This window comes from Orcinus orca, chromosome 13 (genome assembly GCF_937001465.1).
Source record: "Orcinus orca chromosome 13, mOrcOrc1.1, whole genome shotgun sequence".
NCBI classification, from domain to species: Eukaryota; Metazoa; Chordata; class Mammalia; order Artiodactyla; family Delphinidae; genus Orcinus; species Orcinus orca.
This window is the reverse complement of record NC_064571.1, coordinates 62,073,079-62,090,752: the sequence shown is the minus strand read 5'-3', so window position 1 is coordinate 62,090,752 and position 17,674 is coordinate 62,073,079. Positions and strand designations below refer to the sequence as shown.

Below are 17,674 nucleotides of genomic sequence, written 5' to 3'. Positions count from 1 at the left end.
CATTTTACAAGACCCACATTACCCTGATAATAAAGCCAGACGAGGACACTACAAGAAAATTACAGCCTAATATCCCTGATGAACATATACATAAATATCCTCAACAAAATGTTAACCAACTGAATTCATTAAAAGGATCGCACACATCATCAAGTGGCATTTATTCCAGGGATGAAAGGATGTTTCAACGCACACAAATCAATAAACGTGACACACTACATTAACAATATGAAGGATAAAAATCATAATCATCTCAATAGTTGCAGAAAGAGCATTTAACCAAATTCAACATCCATCATGACAAAAACTCTCAACAAAGTGAGTGGAGAAGGGACGTACTTCAAAATAATAAAGACCATATATTAACAAGCCCACAGCTAACATCATACTCAATGGTGAAAAGCTGAAAACTTTTCCTTTAAGATCAGGAACAAGACAGGATGTCCACTCTCACCATCTTTATTCAGCATAGTACTGGAAGTCCTAGTCAGAGCAGTTAGACAAGCGAAAGACATAAAAGACACACAAATCAGAAAGGAAGAAGCAAAACTGTATATTTGCAGAAGACGTGACACTATATATAGAAAAACTTAAAGACTCCACCAAAAAAACTGTTAAAATTAATTTAAAAATTCAGTAAAGTTACAGGATACAAAGTCAATATACAAAAATCAATTGCATTTCTATATACTAATAACATACTACTGGAAAGAGAAATTAGAAGCAATCTCAGGACTTCCCTGGTGGTCCAGCGGTAAAGAATCCGCCTTCCAATGCAGGGGATGCAGGTTCCATCCCTGGTCGGGGAGTTAAGAGCCCACATGCAACTAAGCCTGTGCACCACAACTACTGAGCTCATGCGCCTCAACGAGAGAGCCTGCATGCCGCAAACTACTGAGCCCATGCACCCTGGAGCCCGTGCACCACAACTAGAGAGAGAAAAACCCACACCCCACAACTATAGAGAAGCCCGCACACCACAACTAGAGAGAAGTCTGCGCACCACAACTAGAGAGAGAAAAACCCACACGCCACAACTAGAGAGAAGCCCGCACGCCACAACTAGAGAGAAGTCTGCGCACCACCACTAGAGAGAGAAAAACCCGCATGCCACAAGTAGAGAGAAGCTTGCATGCCACAACTAGAGAGAAGCCCCCACACAGCAACGAAAGATCCCGCATGCCTCAACAAAGATCCCGCATGCCTCAACAAAGATCCCACATGCCTCAACTAAGACCTGACGCAGTCAGAAAAAAAAAAGAAACAAACTCATGTGCAGGTGTATCAAAAAGAATAAAATACCTACAAATAAATTTAACCAAGGAGGTGAAAGACCTATACACTGGGAACTGTAAGACATTGATGAAAGAAATTGTAGAAGACGCAAATAAATAGATATTCTATGTTCACAAACTGAAAGAATATTAAGATGTCCATACTACCCAAAATGATCTACTGATTCAATGCAATTCCTATCAAAATTCCAATGATTATTTTTCACAAAAATAGAAAAAGCAATCTTAAAATTTGTATGAAACCACAGAAGACCCCAAATAGCCAAAACAGTCTTAAGAAGAACAAAGCTGGAGGCATCATGCCTCTGATTTCAAACTACACTTCAAAGTCACAGTAATCAAACCAATATGGTATTGGCATAAAAATGGACACATTAAATCAATGAAACAGAACAGAGCCCAGAAATAAACCCATGCGTACATATTTATTTACAACAAAGGAGCCAAGAATATACAATGGGAAAGGACAGTCTCTTCAATAAATGGTGCTGGGAAAACTGAAGAGCCACATGCAGAAGAATGAAACTGAAGCCCAGTCTTACACTGTACACAAAAATCAACTGAAAATGGACTACAGACTTGAACATAAGATCTGAAACCATAAAACTCCTAGAAGAAAACATAAGAGGGTAAGCTCCTTGACATCGAACCCAGCAATGATTTTTTGGATTTGACATAAACAGCAAAGGCAACAAAAGCAAAAATAAACAAGTATGACTAAATCAAACTAAAAGCTTCTCTATAGCAAAGGAAACCATTAAAAAATGAAAAGGAAGGGCTTCCCTGGTGGCGCAGTGGTTGAGAGTCCGCCTGCTGATGCAGGGGACACAGGTTCGTGCCCCAGCCCGGGAAGATCCCATATGCCGCGGAACGGCTGGGCCCGTGAGCCATGGCCGCTGAGCCTGCGTGTCCAGAGCCTGTGCTCCGCAACGGGAGAGGCCACAACAGGGAGAGGTCCGTGTACCGCCAAAAAAAAAAAAAAAAAATTTAAAAGGAAACCTATGGAATTGGAGAAAATATCTTCAAATCTTATATCTGATAAAGTGTTAATATCCAAAATATATAAAGAACTCATATAACTCAATATCAAAAGAAAACAACACAAAACAAAAAAAAAAACCACCTATCAATTAGATTAAAAAATGGGCAGAGGAGGGCTTCCCTGGTGGTGCAGTGGTTAAGAATCTGCCTGCCAATGCAGGGGACACGGGTTCGAGCCCTGGTCTGGGAAAATCCCACATGCCGCAGAGCAACTAAGTCCGTGCACCACAACTACTGAGCCCGTGTGCCACAACTACTGAAGCCTGCACACCTAGAGCCCGTGGTCTGCAAGAAGAGAAGCCACCACGAGAAGCCCGCACACTGCAACAGAGTAGCCCCCACTCGCCACAACCAGAGAAAAGCCCACGCGCAGCAACGAAAACTCAATGTAGCCAAAAATAAAATAAATAAAATAAATTTATTTTTTTTAAAACTGGGCAGAGGAACTTAATAAACATTTTTCCAAAATAGACATACAAATGGCCAACAGGTACATGAAAAAGTTTTCCATCAATAATCATCAGGGAAATGCAAATCAAAACCACAATGAGGTATCACATCACACCCGTTAGAATGGCTACTGTCAAAAGGATAATAACATATGTTGACAAGGATGTGGAGAAATGGGAACCCTGGGGCACTGTTAATGGGAATGTAAATTGGTGCAGGCACTATGGAACAGCATGGAGGTTCCTCAAAAAATTAAAAACCGAACTACCATGTGATCCAGCAATTCCACTTTTGGGTATACAGTCAAAGGATATGAAATCACTATCTTGAGTGAAATCTGCACCCTCATGTTATTGCATCATTATTTACAATAGCCAAGATGTGGAAACAACCTGTGTGTCCATCGACAGATGGATAAAGAAAATGTGATACACACACACACACACACACACACACACACACACACACACACACTATTCAATCTTAAAAGGAAGGAAATCCTATCATTTGCAACAACGTGGATGGACCTTGAGGGCATTATGCTAATAAGTAAGATAAGTCAAGCAGAGAAAAATAAATATTGTATGATTTCACTTATATGTGGAATCTGGAAAAACCAGAGCTGGTGATTACTAGAGACAAAGGGTAGAAGGTGGGGAAATGGGTGAAAGTGGTCAAAGGGTACTAACTTCTAGTTATAAAATAAGTAAGTTCAGGCAATGTAATGTACAGCATGGTGACTACAGTTAACAATACTTTATATCTGAAAGTTTTTAAGAGAACAGATCTTACAAATTCTCATCACAAGAAAAAAAAAAACTCACATTAACTATGTGAGATGCACCAAAACTTGTTGCAAGTATTAAGCAGAAAGGGTGTGCGAAGCTCCTGACATACAGTAGCTACTCAATAAATGTTGTCAATTATAATCTTCCTCCTTTCCCCTCCCATATCTTTGCTCATCCTGATTTTTTTGCCTTGGTATGTACTCCTTACCTCCCATATCACTGAAATCTTACTCATTCTTTAAGTATCAGATGAAATGTTACATTTCATATGAAGTCTTTCATATCTTTTATCAACCTGAGAAGAGCACTTTTTATTTTAACTTCACTTTCTACTTCTCATATTTTATTCTGGTAAATGTTTCCCTTACCAGACTATAAGCTTTTTGAGGGAAGGGACATTTGGTTAATCTACTTCTTAAAATTTAACCAGTGCTCTACCTTTAAAAGGTTCAATCAATGTATTTACTAAGAACAGAAATAAGAAAAGCAGGTGTGCCCATCAGAGTCCTGGGAGTTAACCTGGAGCTATGCATGTGTAGGTAATGGAAGTAAGTGATTAGCAAGCGAGAATCTAAGAGAGAATGTAAAAAGAAAAGAATTTCTGACATGGTTTTTCCATCTCCCAGGTGAGTTAGGGATCCATGAAACCTCTCTATCAAACCCCAGAATCTGAGTTGGTTCCCTTAACATTTCTTTCCAGTTAGGACCTGAGTAGATCATTCCTTGAAATTCCTTTCTCCTTTATCTGTCTCTAGAGTGAAGACTTAACTTTAGGTTAAATGATTCAGAATTTCACAGCTGGAATTACACACTAGAAATCATCCCAACTCAGGCTTCCCTGGTGGAGCAGTGGTTAAGAATCTGCCTGCCAATGCAAGGGACACGGGTTCGAGCCCTGGTCCAGGAAGATCCCACATGCCGTAGAGCAACTAAGCCCGTGCGCCACAACTACTGAGCCTGTGCTCTAGAGACTGCGAGCCACAACTACTGAGCCTGCGTGCCACAACTACTGAAGCCCGTGCTCCGCAAGAAAGAGTAGCCCCCGCTCGCCGCAACTAGAGAAAGCCCGCGTGCAGTGACAAAGACCCAACACAGCCAAAAACGAAAATAAAATAAAATAAATAAATTTATTTAAAAAAAAAAATCATCCCAACTCAATCATTTGATAGATGTGGAAATGTAATACAGAGAAGTCAAATCACACAAAGGTATGCAGTTAATAAACAACAGAGCTGGGCATTCCCTGGCGGTCCAGTGGTTAGGACTCTGTGCTCTCACTGCTGAGGGCCTGGGTTCAATCCCTAGTTGGCGAACTAAGATCCCGCAAGCTGTATGGGATGGCGAAAAACAAACAAAAAACAATACAGCTGACCTAGTTACAAGCTCAATACTCTTTTTCACTACACTTAAACAACAGTTAGGATTCTAGCACATGTCAAAAGGAGTGTGTAATAAGATTATGTCACATACATGTTTTATATTTTTGCCAAGCACATCCCCATATCACTACAATATTGATTCAAATTCAGTTCACCATGATATTCATTTTATGCTGGCTATCTCCATAATCAATAATTCTATTTTATATTTGCATAAAGTTCACACTGAATTATCTTTTCTTGAGCCATATCTTATTTCCTTGGCTTCACTAGAATTTTTCATAGATTATGATTTTTAACCTAGCTTCCCAAGAACTTGACCCATCTGACCCACTTCTCACATCTATATTAATGAGGAAGTAACATTCATTCTAAAGTGATCCTGTAGAAAATCAGTATGCCTCTGTATAAATATAAGAACTAAGTCAAATTTCCAAAGGTTGAAAACTGAATAATATAGACTCTACCAAAACATGAGTTATGATTTTCTATGGGCTCAAAAAAAGAGAGACAATAAAGTTACAAATTGTATTTAAGTTAAACTCTTACCATTAAATTAAAAACCTAGTTGCAAAAATATTTATTAAAACATCTGTTACCATCTGATGAAAGGGAAATTAAAAGCAAAGATACTTAAAGACACAAAGATGGTTCTACAGATCTACAAAAGAATACCTAAAATTACTTTTGGCCACATTTAAATAGATAAGTCACTGTTAACACACAGGAGACAAGGGTCATTTTCACAAACCACATAACATTTTTTTGACTGTTAATTACTTCTACATCAGAAGATAATGACAAACCATGTAAAGCATAAGTAACTGAAACAAAAACAGTAAGACGAGGAGCATTATCCAAACACATTAATCTTACTGATAGGATTTTTAAAACATAAAGTATACTAAGTTGTTTGAAACATAGGCTTGGTCCATTAAAAAGAAAATGTAACCAATTCATACTACTTATATACAGTTTTATGATAAAACATAGAACATACCAGCTCATGCATCAAATCAAGATTATTAAAGAAATTTAGCTAAGATTCCTTAAAAAATGGTATGGTACAGGGCAGGGGGTGAGTTAATTGGAAGCAAAATAAAATCACCCTCAATTTAAAATTTGAGGGTGATTTTAAATTTAAAATTTTTCTTCTATTCTGATATATATTACAGCTCATTTACCTCATTTTTAAGAGACAGAGAGAGTGTGGTCCTCTGGCAGTTTAGGTGAAATCAGGATCTAAAGGGGACAAAAGGGCAGCATACAGGGGACCTAGGAAGAACGAGGTATGGACCTGGACTCAGCAGCAGCTGTGTCTCATCCTTTTGGTAAGCCCCCTTGATGCCTTGTGCCTTCTACCTCCTGACTGTTTTCTCTGAAAACAAGTGAGACTGCTTAAGCCCTCTTGATTTTACACTGATTTTCCTGCTCTTAAAGAGATGAATTGAATAAGCAGTATTTTAAAGCCTGGATATAGGCTCCAGCTGTTAGACTCTGAAATTTCAGACTTTAGGCTTTTAGTCTATCAGGACTCTCTCCCAATGCTCAGAATTAAGATATAAACAACTGATTGATCCATATGTGTTAACTCACTGTTGCATGTATAATTTATAGAAAAGCAGTAGAAACAATATTACTTAGAAAAACTACTGACATAAATAGCATGCACAGTACCTTTTGATAAACAATGGAGCACACAAGATCCTTGACAGCAGATAAAGATAGTTCCTGGGCTTCGATGGTAATACTCTCCCGTGTAAGGCCAATTTGCAGTAGAAATGAGATTGTATGCACTGAGCCTCTGGAGTTGGTGAGTGATGGTGCACTGAAGCTTCCATTAGAGAGTCGCGCAGAGAGCCCTGTTTTAGGACTTGAACACGGAGAAGGAGCTGGAAGCACAGCAGGAAGAGTTGCAGGTATTACAGACTTCTGGGATGATGGAGGAGAATTGTTTGCAGACATCTGCCTTTCTTTAATCTTTTAAAACAGTTGTCAATTCTTTTTCAATGGTTATGAAGAGGCCTTAAAATCACAGTGGTAAAAAAATGACTGTACTTTCAGATTTAGTTGAAAGCTTCTTTATTTCCTCTTTTAAGCCACTCATGCTGATGATGGCAAGTTCTACAACTGTGAGTTGAATATACAAAAGGTCCCACTTCCCTTAATATCAGTCCCATCAAAGAAGAGTCTTGTCTTTAGGACCACAACCAGGGTTTTGGAAAGGATTTAACATCACTGAATTATCCTCATCAGAAGAGAGTTGACATTGTTTATTTACTAAACATCTTCATCTATTTTCTTTTAAGTCTATTCTTGTCTCTCTTTTAATTTCAGAAAATACATAATGAATAAAAGTTGTTTTTCTGTCAAAATAAAATCCTAGTTTAAAAAATAAAGTGTTCAGGATTAGTCTATTCAGTACTTATCCTTTGGTTCCTTGATCTAATGGGACACTTTCTCAAATGTCCACACCTTAAATCACCTTCTCAAATGTCCTCATTTTCATTTTGGAGGAGCAAATTTTTCCAGGATTAAGCACAAAGGCTTTTTAAAATAGTACAGGCATATTCCACTTGGTGAATGGGCCCATGGAGAAAAGTTGATGCTTTCTGAAATGTAGGTAGCCTGGAAGAAATTTTTTAGAACCTTTTAATATTTTATACTCACTTAACATTATTTTAAAAATGCAAGAATGCTTGGGGCTTCCCTGGTGGTCCAGTGGTTAAGAATCTGCCTGCCAATGCAGGGGACATGGGTTTGAGCTCTGGTCCAGGAAGATCCCACATGCTGCAGAGCAACTAAGCCCGTGCGCCACAACTACTGAGCCTGCGCTCTAGAGCCCGGGAGCCACAACTACTGAGCCCACGTGTCACAACTACTGAAGCCCGTGAGCCTCAACTACTGAAGCCTGCGCACCTAGAGGCCACGCTCCGCAAAAAGAGAAGCCACTGCAACAAGAAGCCTGCACAACTGCAACGAAGAGCAGCCCCTGCTCACCGCAACTAGAGAAAGCTCGGGTGCAACAATGAAGACCCAACACAGCCAAAATAAATAAAATTTATTAATTAATTAAAAAAAAGAATCCTTGTGCTTTTTTAAAATGATGTTTTGGCTGTATGTTTATAATTCACCAATAAATCCTAATGGGTAGCCTTTTTTTTTTTGGTCTAGTTATCAGAACCCATGATTTCAGGGAGGGCCTCCTGATAAAAAAAAAAAAAGAGCAAAAAACAAAACCCTGCTATTCCTCACTAATACCTAAAACTTGAAGGTCAAACACTTTTATTCCACAAATACACAACTGAGTTATGACAAAAACAGAAGGGACAAAAAAGAAAAGTAAAACTGACATCGTCATAGAAATAAAGTACCACTTGGCCATACAAAAGATGTATAATACTGCCCTAACATAGACAAGAGTATTCTTTTTTATATTAAAAGTTTAAATCTAAGCAGATTTCTTTCATAAAACTAAGGAAGCATATACTAAACACAGTTATATGACACACAAAGAAGTATAAAAGACATACTTAAGACAGGAACATAGGAAAAAGCGATCTTGTCATAAAAAATTTCTAAAAGTGAAAAAGAGAACACTAAGCACAGTTACATATGTATCACAGTTTTACATAAGGACAGTTCAAAAACTAAAAGTACGACCCCATGGCTAAGTGAAATGGCTCACAAGAGAAGGATCTTTCAATTTAAATTCCATCCATATACCTGTAAAGTCTAATGATGAAAAAGAGTGAAGCATCCAATGTGGTTGCAGAATGACTCTGGAAAGTAGTTAATGGGGCTAAATAAACGAGGATGAACATAACAGAAGAGCAAAAACATACAGATATAGTATTAGGAATGAGCAAGTTCAAGAAAAAGTATGGCTTAGAAAAAAACTGCTTAAAGATAACAGCTTTTAGAACTACATTCAGATAAGTAATTTTAACCCATTTTATATTGTACAGCACTTAACATCTTGTAAATGTTTTATATGCTTTATCTCATGATATCTCTTTGGAATTTGACAAGGCAAATATTATTTATTATTTTTGCAGATGAGTTAACGGAAGCAAAAGCAGATAAAGTAACTTGCCCAGCATCAAATGGCCATGAAGAGGTGGAGTGGGAATCAGGACCCAAGTTTCATACTTTCCTACCAAGTGCTGTCTCCACAATCACATACCATTTCTGAAAGAACAAGGAACTGAGAGAATCACCGCTCAGAGAGGATGTTAAGGTTGAGAGAGCACATTGAGAAGGCACAATTGCTCAACTTGTCTTTTGCTTACTTTCTCTGAGTTTTTAAACTAAAGTTGTAGCAGAGTATTGAGAACTGAAACCTGAGCCTCGTGAATACGAGGGACTAACACATCTTTATGGAAGTGCAAGTCTTCGGGTTCAGATGCAATGCACTCCATATTGCTAAAGCAATTAGTCAGTGCAATTACAAAGCTGACTCCTATCATCTTGGAGAAAGAGCTCAGAAAGAGAGAAACAGTCATGGGCTGGAGATGGGTCAGAACGGCTTCAAGTTTTGTGGGCTGGAGGAGTGGGGAAGTGATTTCAGAAACTGCAGACATATAAACTTAATGTTAACCCTTAGTCAAATCTGAGAATAGATTATGAAAGCAAATGGTTTTCCAATACTTAGAATATAATGATCACTAGAAGTCAGCATGAATTCAAACAGAATGCCAAATCAGCTACATTTACACCTTTTAAAAAAGGGGTTATTGGCCTTTTTAGATGGAGGAAATAATAACTCACAGTAATTGAGCTCTATCTGCCAGACACCGTTCTAAGCATTCCATATGTGTTTCCTCACTTAATCCTCAAAACAACCCATTTTATAGTTGAGAAAACTGGCTTAAAGTACTTGCCCGAGATCACACAATTAGCAAAGCCAGAAAAAAAATTAGTGTATTCTGGCCAAAACAATTCTCAAGATGATATTCCATGCTATTTTTGTAAATACGTTGTTTGAGTATGAGTTAGATGTTAGTGTAGTTGGTTAAGTTTGCTGCTCTGTATCAACTTAGAGAAGTCTTTAGGGGAGTGCATTGGAACGCTGCCCTTGGCCCTATATTGTTTTTGATTATTTATAAGATAATAAAGACATGGAAGACATGCTTATAAAATCCTCAGAGTGTACAATCTGGGAGAAATAAACTAAAATTCAAGTGAACTATAACAATGATGAGAGTAAAGCTTTACATTTAGTTCAAAAAGTTAAATGTGCAATATAGAAATGGAGAAATGCTGACTTAGAACCTGTTCACTAGAGGTGTTATCAACCAAGAGTTTAATAATGGCTGCTAATATAATGGGTGACTAAAAGAACTAATGTAAACATAAACCCCCAGGACACTGAGAACACATCAGCATCAATCAGCATACTGGTTGCTAGTCAGCTTACGTTACCACTGTATTCATTTTTACAGTCCACACTTTTAAGAGCTATATTGATGTAAAAAAATAATAAAGAGTACATATCTAGATAAAGCTGAAAACAATGTCATGTGACAAATTATGCTTAACACAACCAAGCACAATAATGGTCTTCAAATATTTGAAAAGGTGTTAAGAGAATAATTGGTTTTTCTCCCCATTTTTATATGGATGATTTATTTATTTTTTGCTATTGATAACAATGTATTCATTTATGAAGTGTTATCCCTACTCACACCACACACCCAGGAAGTTGTGTTACTGGGTGGACACAGTGCAAACATAAGATTAGGAAATTAACAGTTTTATTCAGTATCATTGGTTTTATTCAGTATCATTGTAGAGGGTAGATAGAGGGTAGAGGTAAAATGGTTTTATTCAGTATCATTGTAGAGGGTAGATAGAGGGTAGAGGTAAAATGAAGATAACAGCTATATGAGGACTGCGCTACTGCATGTACAATATCTACAGTAGTACCTGGCTTATCCTAAGTGCTAAGTTTTAGCAATTTTCACAGTAATTAGGTGAAAGAATTAACAATTAAGCTCCTACTTCATACTAAACACTGAAATTGAGATATCATACTTCATTAAATCCTTGCTATGACACTAGGAAATTTGTTTAACTGCTTTACAGAAAAGGAACCAGAGTTTCAGAATTGTTGCCTATCCACGACTACACAGCTAATAAGTGATGGAACTGGGATTCACACCAAAGTTTCCCTGACTCCAAAGCCCATGTTCTTTATACTACTTCACTTCATTACCAACAATCTAACAACAATCTACAACAGGTTTTCTCATGAGGTAACGAGGTCCTTAAAATACCTGACTTGAGAAGTTTCAAAAAGCTGAACAACTGTCATAAAAAGGTGAGTCAAATATCTATGAATAATACTGTATGCAGGTTAAATACTTCAAAATACAAGACACTGCTGTGTTCAAGAATAATAATTTATTTGTGACAGATATCTTCCCACTAAATTTCCATTTTATAATACCTGCTAATATTAGCCAAATAACAGTAACTGTCTTATGATTATAATCAAGTATCAAAATGATCGATAACTATTAACAAACTATGTTATACTTTTGCATAAAAATATTTTTTACAGTTTCAGCATGAACACAAATAGAAGAAACTAAGTGAGCTGTCATATTAGCTTCTGCCCACTCACCCCATCTGTTTTCCCTCTCCTTGTTTTGCTTTACGGAACCTTGATTTGATCTGTAAGATGCAACAAGATGTAGGGTGCAAAATATTAAGACTAAATATCAAAAAAAAAATCTAACAACTCTAATTTTGTCTTTATGCTTCAATCAGAAATCTGAGACAACAGTACACATACTAATTCATAAATCAATTAGATATGTTTGTTGCTAATAGCTGTGAGTTGGCAAGCATTTCTAATATGTTTATTTGCAACATCTCAAATATTCTTTGGGGGAATTATCTGTCACATATTTCATTCAAATGAAATTGTCACTATTGCTGAATGGAATCAAAAGATGGCATTTTAAAGGAATCTTGAGCCCAACCTGCCCTATTATTACAGACAAGGTAAAAATAAAGGCTCTGGAGGTTAGGTGACTTAACAGAGGGTTACTTCACAGTAACATCACAAGTTGATCTACCCTTTCTCTCCCTCTCCCTCAACTAGCCCTACATATACATTATCTCATTTCTTAGCAAAGCCTCTAATTATAAGAAGCTCTAACAGCAGCATTGTCATTCAACAAATATTTATTGAGTGCCTATTATCTGCTAGACTGTTATGGGAGACTCGGGTTGTACAGCAGTGACCAAAACAGACATGGCTATTGCTCTCTCCGGAGCTTAGAGTGTGATATAGGACACACACATTAAACAAATATTCACATTAATAGCAAGGCAATTACAAATCATGAAAAGTGATATGACAGAGTATACTGAGAGGAACTAATTTCAACTGAGGTTCACAGGCAAGGCACCTTTAAGGAAGCTAAAACCAAAGGATAAGTAGGAGTCAGGGAAGCAGAGAGAGAAGCAAAGAGGATTCCGGAAGACAAAACAAATCCAGCTAGTAAATACTTCAAAACGAAGCTCATCATTTAGTGTAGCCAGTGTCCTTTTTGTACTCAGTAAAGGCAAAAGTTAAGAGGTAAAACACTTTTCCTATTCAGAATAGCATAATATTTACCATGACTCCCTACCAGTAACAGTTTTCCTGGTTCGATTAAGTTTTGTGTGCTAGGAATGCTAATGAATGCAGGGTCTTTTTTCTCCTGTTGATATGTACTGTATTCTTTTAGTATGTACAAAAAGCATATGGCCTTTTTCAATGCAATACTGACCAGAGTCCTGAAGTCATTATCCATATTCTACCTTGATACAGGCCTGACTTTGCTTAATCCTGATGTTGCTTTTATATTGTATGAAAAATCCAAGTAACTTTGTTCATGGTTTTTAAAATCATAGTTTCTAGCAATTTCCTACATCTACTTATATATTTTCAAAAATGTAACTATTACCTTAGATTAATATAAATACTTTTCCTCCTAAAAGCTCAGTATTCAACTAAATTGTTGCTGGTAAAATTCAGCTCATCTAGACCAGAGGTATTTGAATCTCAGTCTTTTCCAATGTCAGAGAGAACAGAGAGAGAGCACACCAAGTCTGCTCTCTGCTCAGGCACTGAAAAGTTTATCCAGTAACCAGATTACGGACTGCCAGTCTGGTGATGCTGTACAAATTTACGTTTGGCTTAATGTATCTTCATAACCTCTCTCTGCACCAGTGGTATCTGAGAAATCTGACTCATAGCCAGTGAGCAATTTCTTACATACAGCCACTATAAACTAATCACACAAGTGGAGAAAACCTTCTTCTACACTGAAATTAAAATTAAAACATCTCCTAAGTACATTATCTCAAGTTTTTTCATTAATGAGACAACTGCTCCAAAAAGGCTCACACACACGTTCAATTTGAATTACATAATCAGAGACTCAAAGTACTGTCTGCACAGATTATGAATCATAAGCATGATTATTAATACATCAAATTAAAAACTGTACTAGCTAATAATTTCCCAATATCAAGTTCTGTAAAATCAGTTTATTTTTAAAATGAGCAATTAACTCTAATATGGTAATATTTTCATCAACTTTAGAATGTCTTTTAAAAATGAGAACAAAATGTCCCTTAAGAAACATGCATTTAAATGACCATTCTTTTTTTCTGTATAAGATTTTTCCAATTCTTATATAATTTTAAAAATTTAATGTCCAAGAACTTGATTTATTAAGCTCTTTTATGGGGGGCCATGGCATTTTTTAGATTAAAAGCAATCCACTAAGAGAGAAATTTCTATTTTAAAGACGTCACCTCATGAAACTGAAAGCTTCTAAAATTTATGTATTTAAAAGACTCACTACGATCTGAGATGCTTAAAACATTCATTTCAAGATAATAAACCAGTCAACATTCTTGAATCTGAGTCATCCTAAAAAGTTAAAAGCTATACACCAAATTATAGAACTGAGGATGGAAAACTGGCTTGTCAAATATTCAAGTTCCTCTGATCAGGCCGACCACATCTACATTACCTACCGAAGCAAAACCTAACATGAAGGCTTCTGTGACACGTTTTAAATACTTTTAATAAAACTTGTAACATTTTTTTTGGCTGAATGTCCATGCCAGCTCTGAATCCAGATCCTAACACGGAAGGAGGAAAGGGTTCCTTTATTAAGTAAAACTGGCCTAGATCTCGGTCGGGGAACTTTATGGATGCTTTCAGCCACAAATCCAGAGGTGTCCTCACAGCCTTAAATTTACTAAGTAAGCTTGATCTAAAGAAAATCATAGCCGCTAAAACTTTAGTAACTGCAGCATTAAGTACAAAGGAGAAACAGTATAAGAGTAACACGCTAACGTTTTCTAGGGTACAAATTACGGTATTTTAAAAGTTTTCGTTTCATTTGCCTCTACAGCTCATTAAGGCTGTGTCGAACAAAGTACCAGTTCAGGGTGTAACTTATCCTCCCTAATCAAAGACGACACCGATAGTCTTATTTCCTGTGGGGATGGGTGTGGTTGAAGAGACAGTTACGTCCAAGCCATCAATCTGTGTATGGAAAAGTCTGCAGCTCTCACACACGCTGTCGCTCGATTTATACTCGTGCCTGCACACGGCAAGGCCTATGCTTCTGACTGCGATGACTTCAAATAAAATATCCAACAGGCAATCGAATAGTATGGAGTTATTTTTACTGCTCAAAGACGCAGTTGCGCTCCTCAGTGTTTCGTCTTAAGAAAACCCTCCCGGGGATGAGACCGACTCGGAGCTACGCCGCAACTTGCAAAACTAAAGAGTCAGGAAATTGGGGTGGGGGCTTACGTTCTCTAAGCGCCGTCGACTCACTCTTTGCGACGCGTACAAGGTAAAGTGGTGAAAAGAAAAGGGGAAGGCTCATCCAAAATTCGTCAGCGTGAGTGCCGCCAATCTGGCGTTGGGAGCTAGTTGGGAGCACCCGGTAAGAAACTGGGTCCGAGAGGCCGTGCGCGGTGGTCGCCGGCGGAGCGTGACTCCAAGTTGGCGTCGGCGCCCACGCCGGAACTTGGCCCCATCTGGCTGCAGCGCCGGCGCCCCCGCTCACAGCGGCGCCCACCGCCCGCTCCTCCCGCCGCGCGCTCTACCAATTTCCCGCCCAACCCCGGCGGCCGCCGCCCAGCCCCGCGCGGGATCCGAGTCCCTCCGCCACCGCCGCCGCCACCGCGTGCGGGTGGGTGGGGGAGGGGAGGCTGCAGCCGCCTCACCCGACGTGCCGGGAGAACAAAGCGGCAGCCGCTGCGGCGCTAACTTTTTCGGTGTCTGTTCCGCTCTCCCCGAGGCGACTACTTACAGAGGCGGGCTCCGCCGGTCGTGAGAAACTCCGCGCCCGCCAGCGTCCGGGCCCCGGACCAGGCGCCAGCGAGGCTTCACGCGCCTCGCAGGATCCCGCCCGCCGCAGGCGCCCCTTCCTCTGTCCCTCCCTCCGCCCCGTCCCGTCCTGAGGCCCGAGGGCGGGGGGGCAGGGGCGCGCGAGGGGCGGGGGCGCGCGGTCGGCGCGGGGCCTGCCGGGAGCTGTAGTCTCCTCGCGAGCTCGAAACGGTGGTAGCAGCGCGGGGAAGTTGATCACTGTCTTGACACCACGCGCGGGCAGCAGGAGCTCCTGGTGCTCTCAGGCTCGCTCTGCACCCTCCGAGGTCCTGGAGTCCCCATGAGCACTGGGGAGCGGGGCGCGACCGTGCACTTACTCCAGGTACGCACTGTACTTGATACCCATTATTGCTACTGAACTGCCTTTTTCTCTTATGTCGCCCGCTCTGATGTAGGCGATGGTTGTTAGGGGGCAAGAGGTGACAAGTTGGACACGGGACTTGTAAAGGGTCTATAGTAGAGAGCAGTTTTCACCCTGAGGTATCGTCGCACTTCTCCACCTGTTTCACTCCCGAGTGTTTGCCCTCCAGCTGGCCGTTTGGCACAGGGGCCCCGGGCGTTCCACACCCAGGCGGATACGTCCGGAGCCCTTCACCTAAAGCGGAGTAAATGGAAGTCTCTGCTTTCAATGTGTTGTGTGTATCCTACTTGTCCATCTTTAAATTCGAGTGTGTCCCCTACCATCAGAGTGAAGTGCAGCCAAGAATCACCGAACCTAGGTTTACAAGTGACATTGACAAGGGTGACAATGCCGGGTGAAGGGGGACTCGGGTGAGATGAGATCTAGAGGGAAAATACACTAGGTGTTAAATTATACATATTTTATGTGAGGGAAAAGCGTGAGCAGCTGACACCCATTGTCGCAGAAATTTCATGCCCAGTATATCTCAATTAAATTATATTGAAACAAGCAGATGGGTTGCAGGCAATAATCCATCCATCCCCATGCAGAGGTCGAGGGCAGTTTTTGAGAACAGAGAGAAAAGAAAGCTAAGTGGGTCCCTACTTTTTATACCAAGTCATAAATCTTACTGGATGTCCCTGGATTTAAACTTAAGCGGGAATTTTTTAATAATTTATATTAAAGACCGGGCAAGTAAAATTCTGTATAACTCTGATCTACTCCGAAGCTATATTTTTAAAAGATGTTTCTGAAACATTTTTTTAAATTAGAAGATACTAATTGTCTCACATTCAGTAATATCTAATTCAGTCTAATTATATTTTGTAGTCTTATTCTGCTATTCTTTTACTTTAAAATTGAAAGTAAATTCACTCGTTTCTTTAAAAAAAAAAAGCAAAACCGAAAAATGCTCTTACCTAACTTTGCCTTTTTCTTCCTTCCACTTCACAACTGACATTTTAGTCCAAACCCAAATATCCTCTCTCAGCAAGATTCCCAGGATCTCATTGGAGCAGTTTACAGCCAGTCCCATCTCACTAGTGACTCCCGTTTTCACTCGTGGTCCTTAAAGAGACAGAAGTTACTCTTTCTAGAAGTAACTTTTCTAAATGAAGCAAGCTGCTATTTTACAGAGGTGCAAGGATTTGTGTATATGAGAATATATATATGTGTATATACATATATATTATATATACATATAAACATATATACATTTACATTATATATACACATACATATATGGTCATTTCATTTCCACTTTTCCACTTCTCTTTTGAAAAATGAAATCATCTCCTTTCAAATCACTGAAAAGTGAATCTTTCAATAATACATTTAAGTGTAAGACTGTCTTTGTCCCTGTAATTTTTTTGCTTGACATGAACTACAGTTTCCTCAGGACATTCCATTCCTATGCCAGGAGCACTGAAGGGTAAAGATTAGGTTTAATACGTGCATGTGAGATTTTTATCCTTGAGAGAAAATATAATCAGAATGACCAAGATGGAAAAGATTTTTCTTCTTGGTGCTTTTTGAAAACTAGGAGCTCAGTGTTCCTCTTCTGTGACTGTAGTTGCAAATCTTGCCCTAGAGTTACTGCCCCCACCCCTTGTACTTAATGGTTAACAACACAACCATTCACACATGTTATTTAATAGAAGCAAAGAAAGTCAACACTGTTGTGACCTAAGGTAGCAGAGTTACTTAAGTCAGAATCCTAAATGCAGAAAAACATGATTTGTTAAGGCCCCACTGGAAGAAATAGTCATTATTTCAAAACTTGAAGTAGTTTTAATTTATAGAACGTGATTACTGGAAAATTATTTTGGTTTTGTGTCTTTCTTCATGACCTTGAAAGATAGGTGAAAAATTCAGAAAGCATTTGGGTATCAATATAGAGTTAGTAA

The 17,674-nt window shown here is 39.0% G+C and overlaps 1 protein-coding gene across 3 annotated transcripts in view; it reads right to left on the bottom strand.

Moving 5' to 3' along the window:
* The window catches only part of PRKD3 (protein kinase D3), a 77,235-nt gene extending 61,784 nt beyond the window's left edge, over positions 1–15,451 (bottom strand). Inside the window, exons 1-2 of one of the 3 annotated variants that reach the window (XM_004265049.4) lie at positions 15,291–15,430; positions 6,631–7,581 (exon numbers count right to left, since the gene is read on the bottom strand). In XM_004265049.4, the coding sequence (XP_004265097.1) occupies positions 6,631–6,918 (288 nt within the window). In that variant the 5' untranslated portion in view covers positions 6,919–7,581; positions 15,291–15,430. Of the gene's footprint in view, positions 1–6,630; positions 7,582–14,785; positions 14,804–15,290 lie in introns of those variants that run through there. The other 2 variants (XM_049696436.1, XM_033419270.2) reach the window with 2 other exon arrangements.
* Between the last annotated feature and the right edge of the window lie 2,223 nt (positions 15,452–17,674).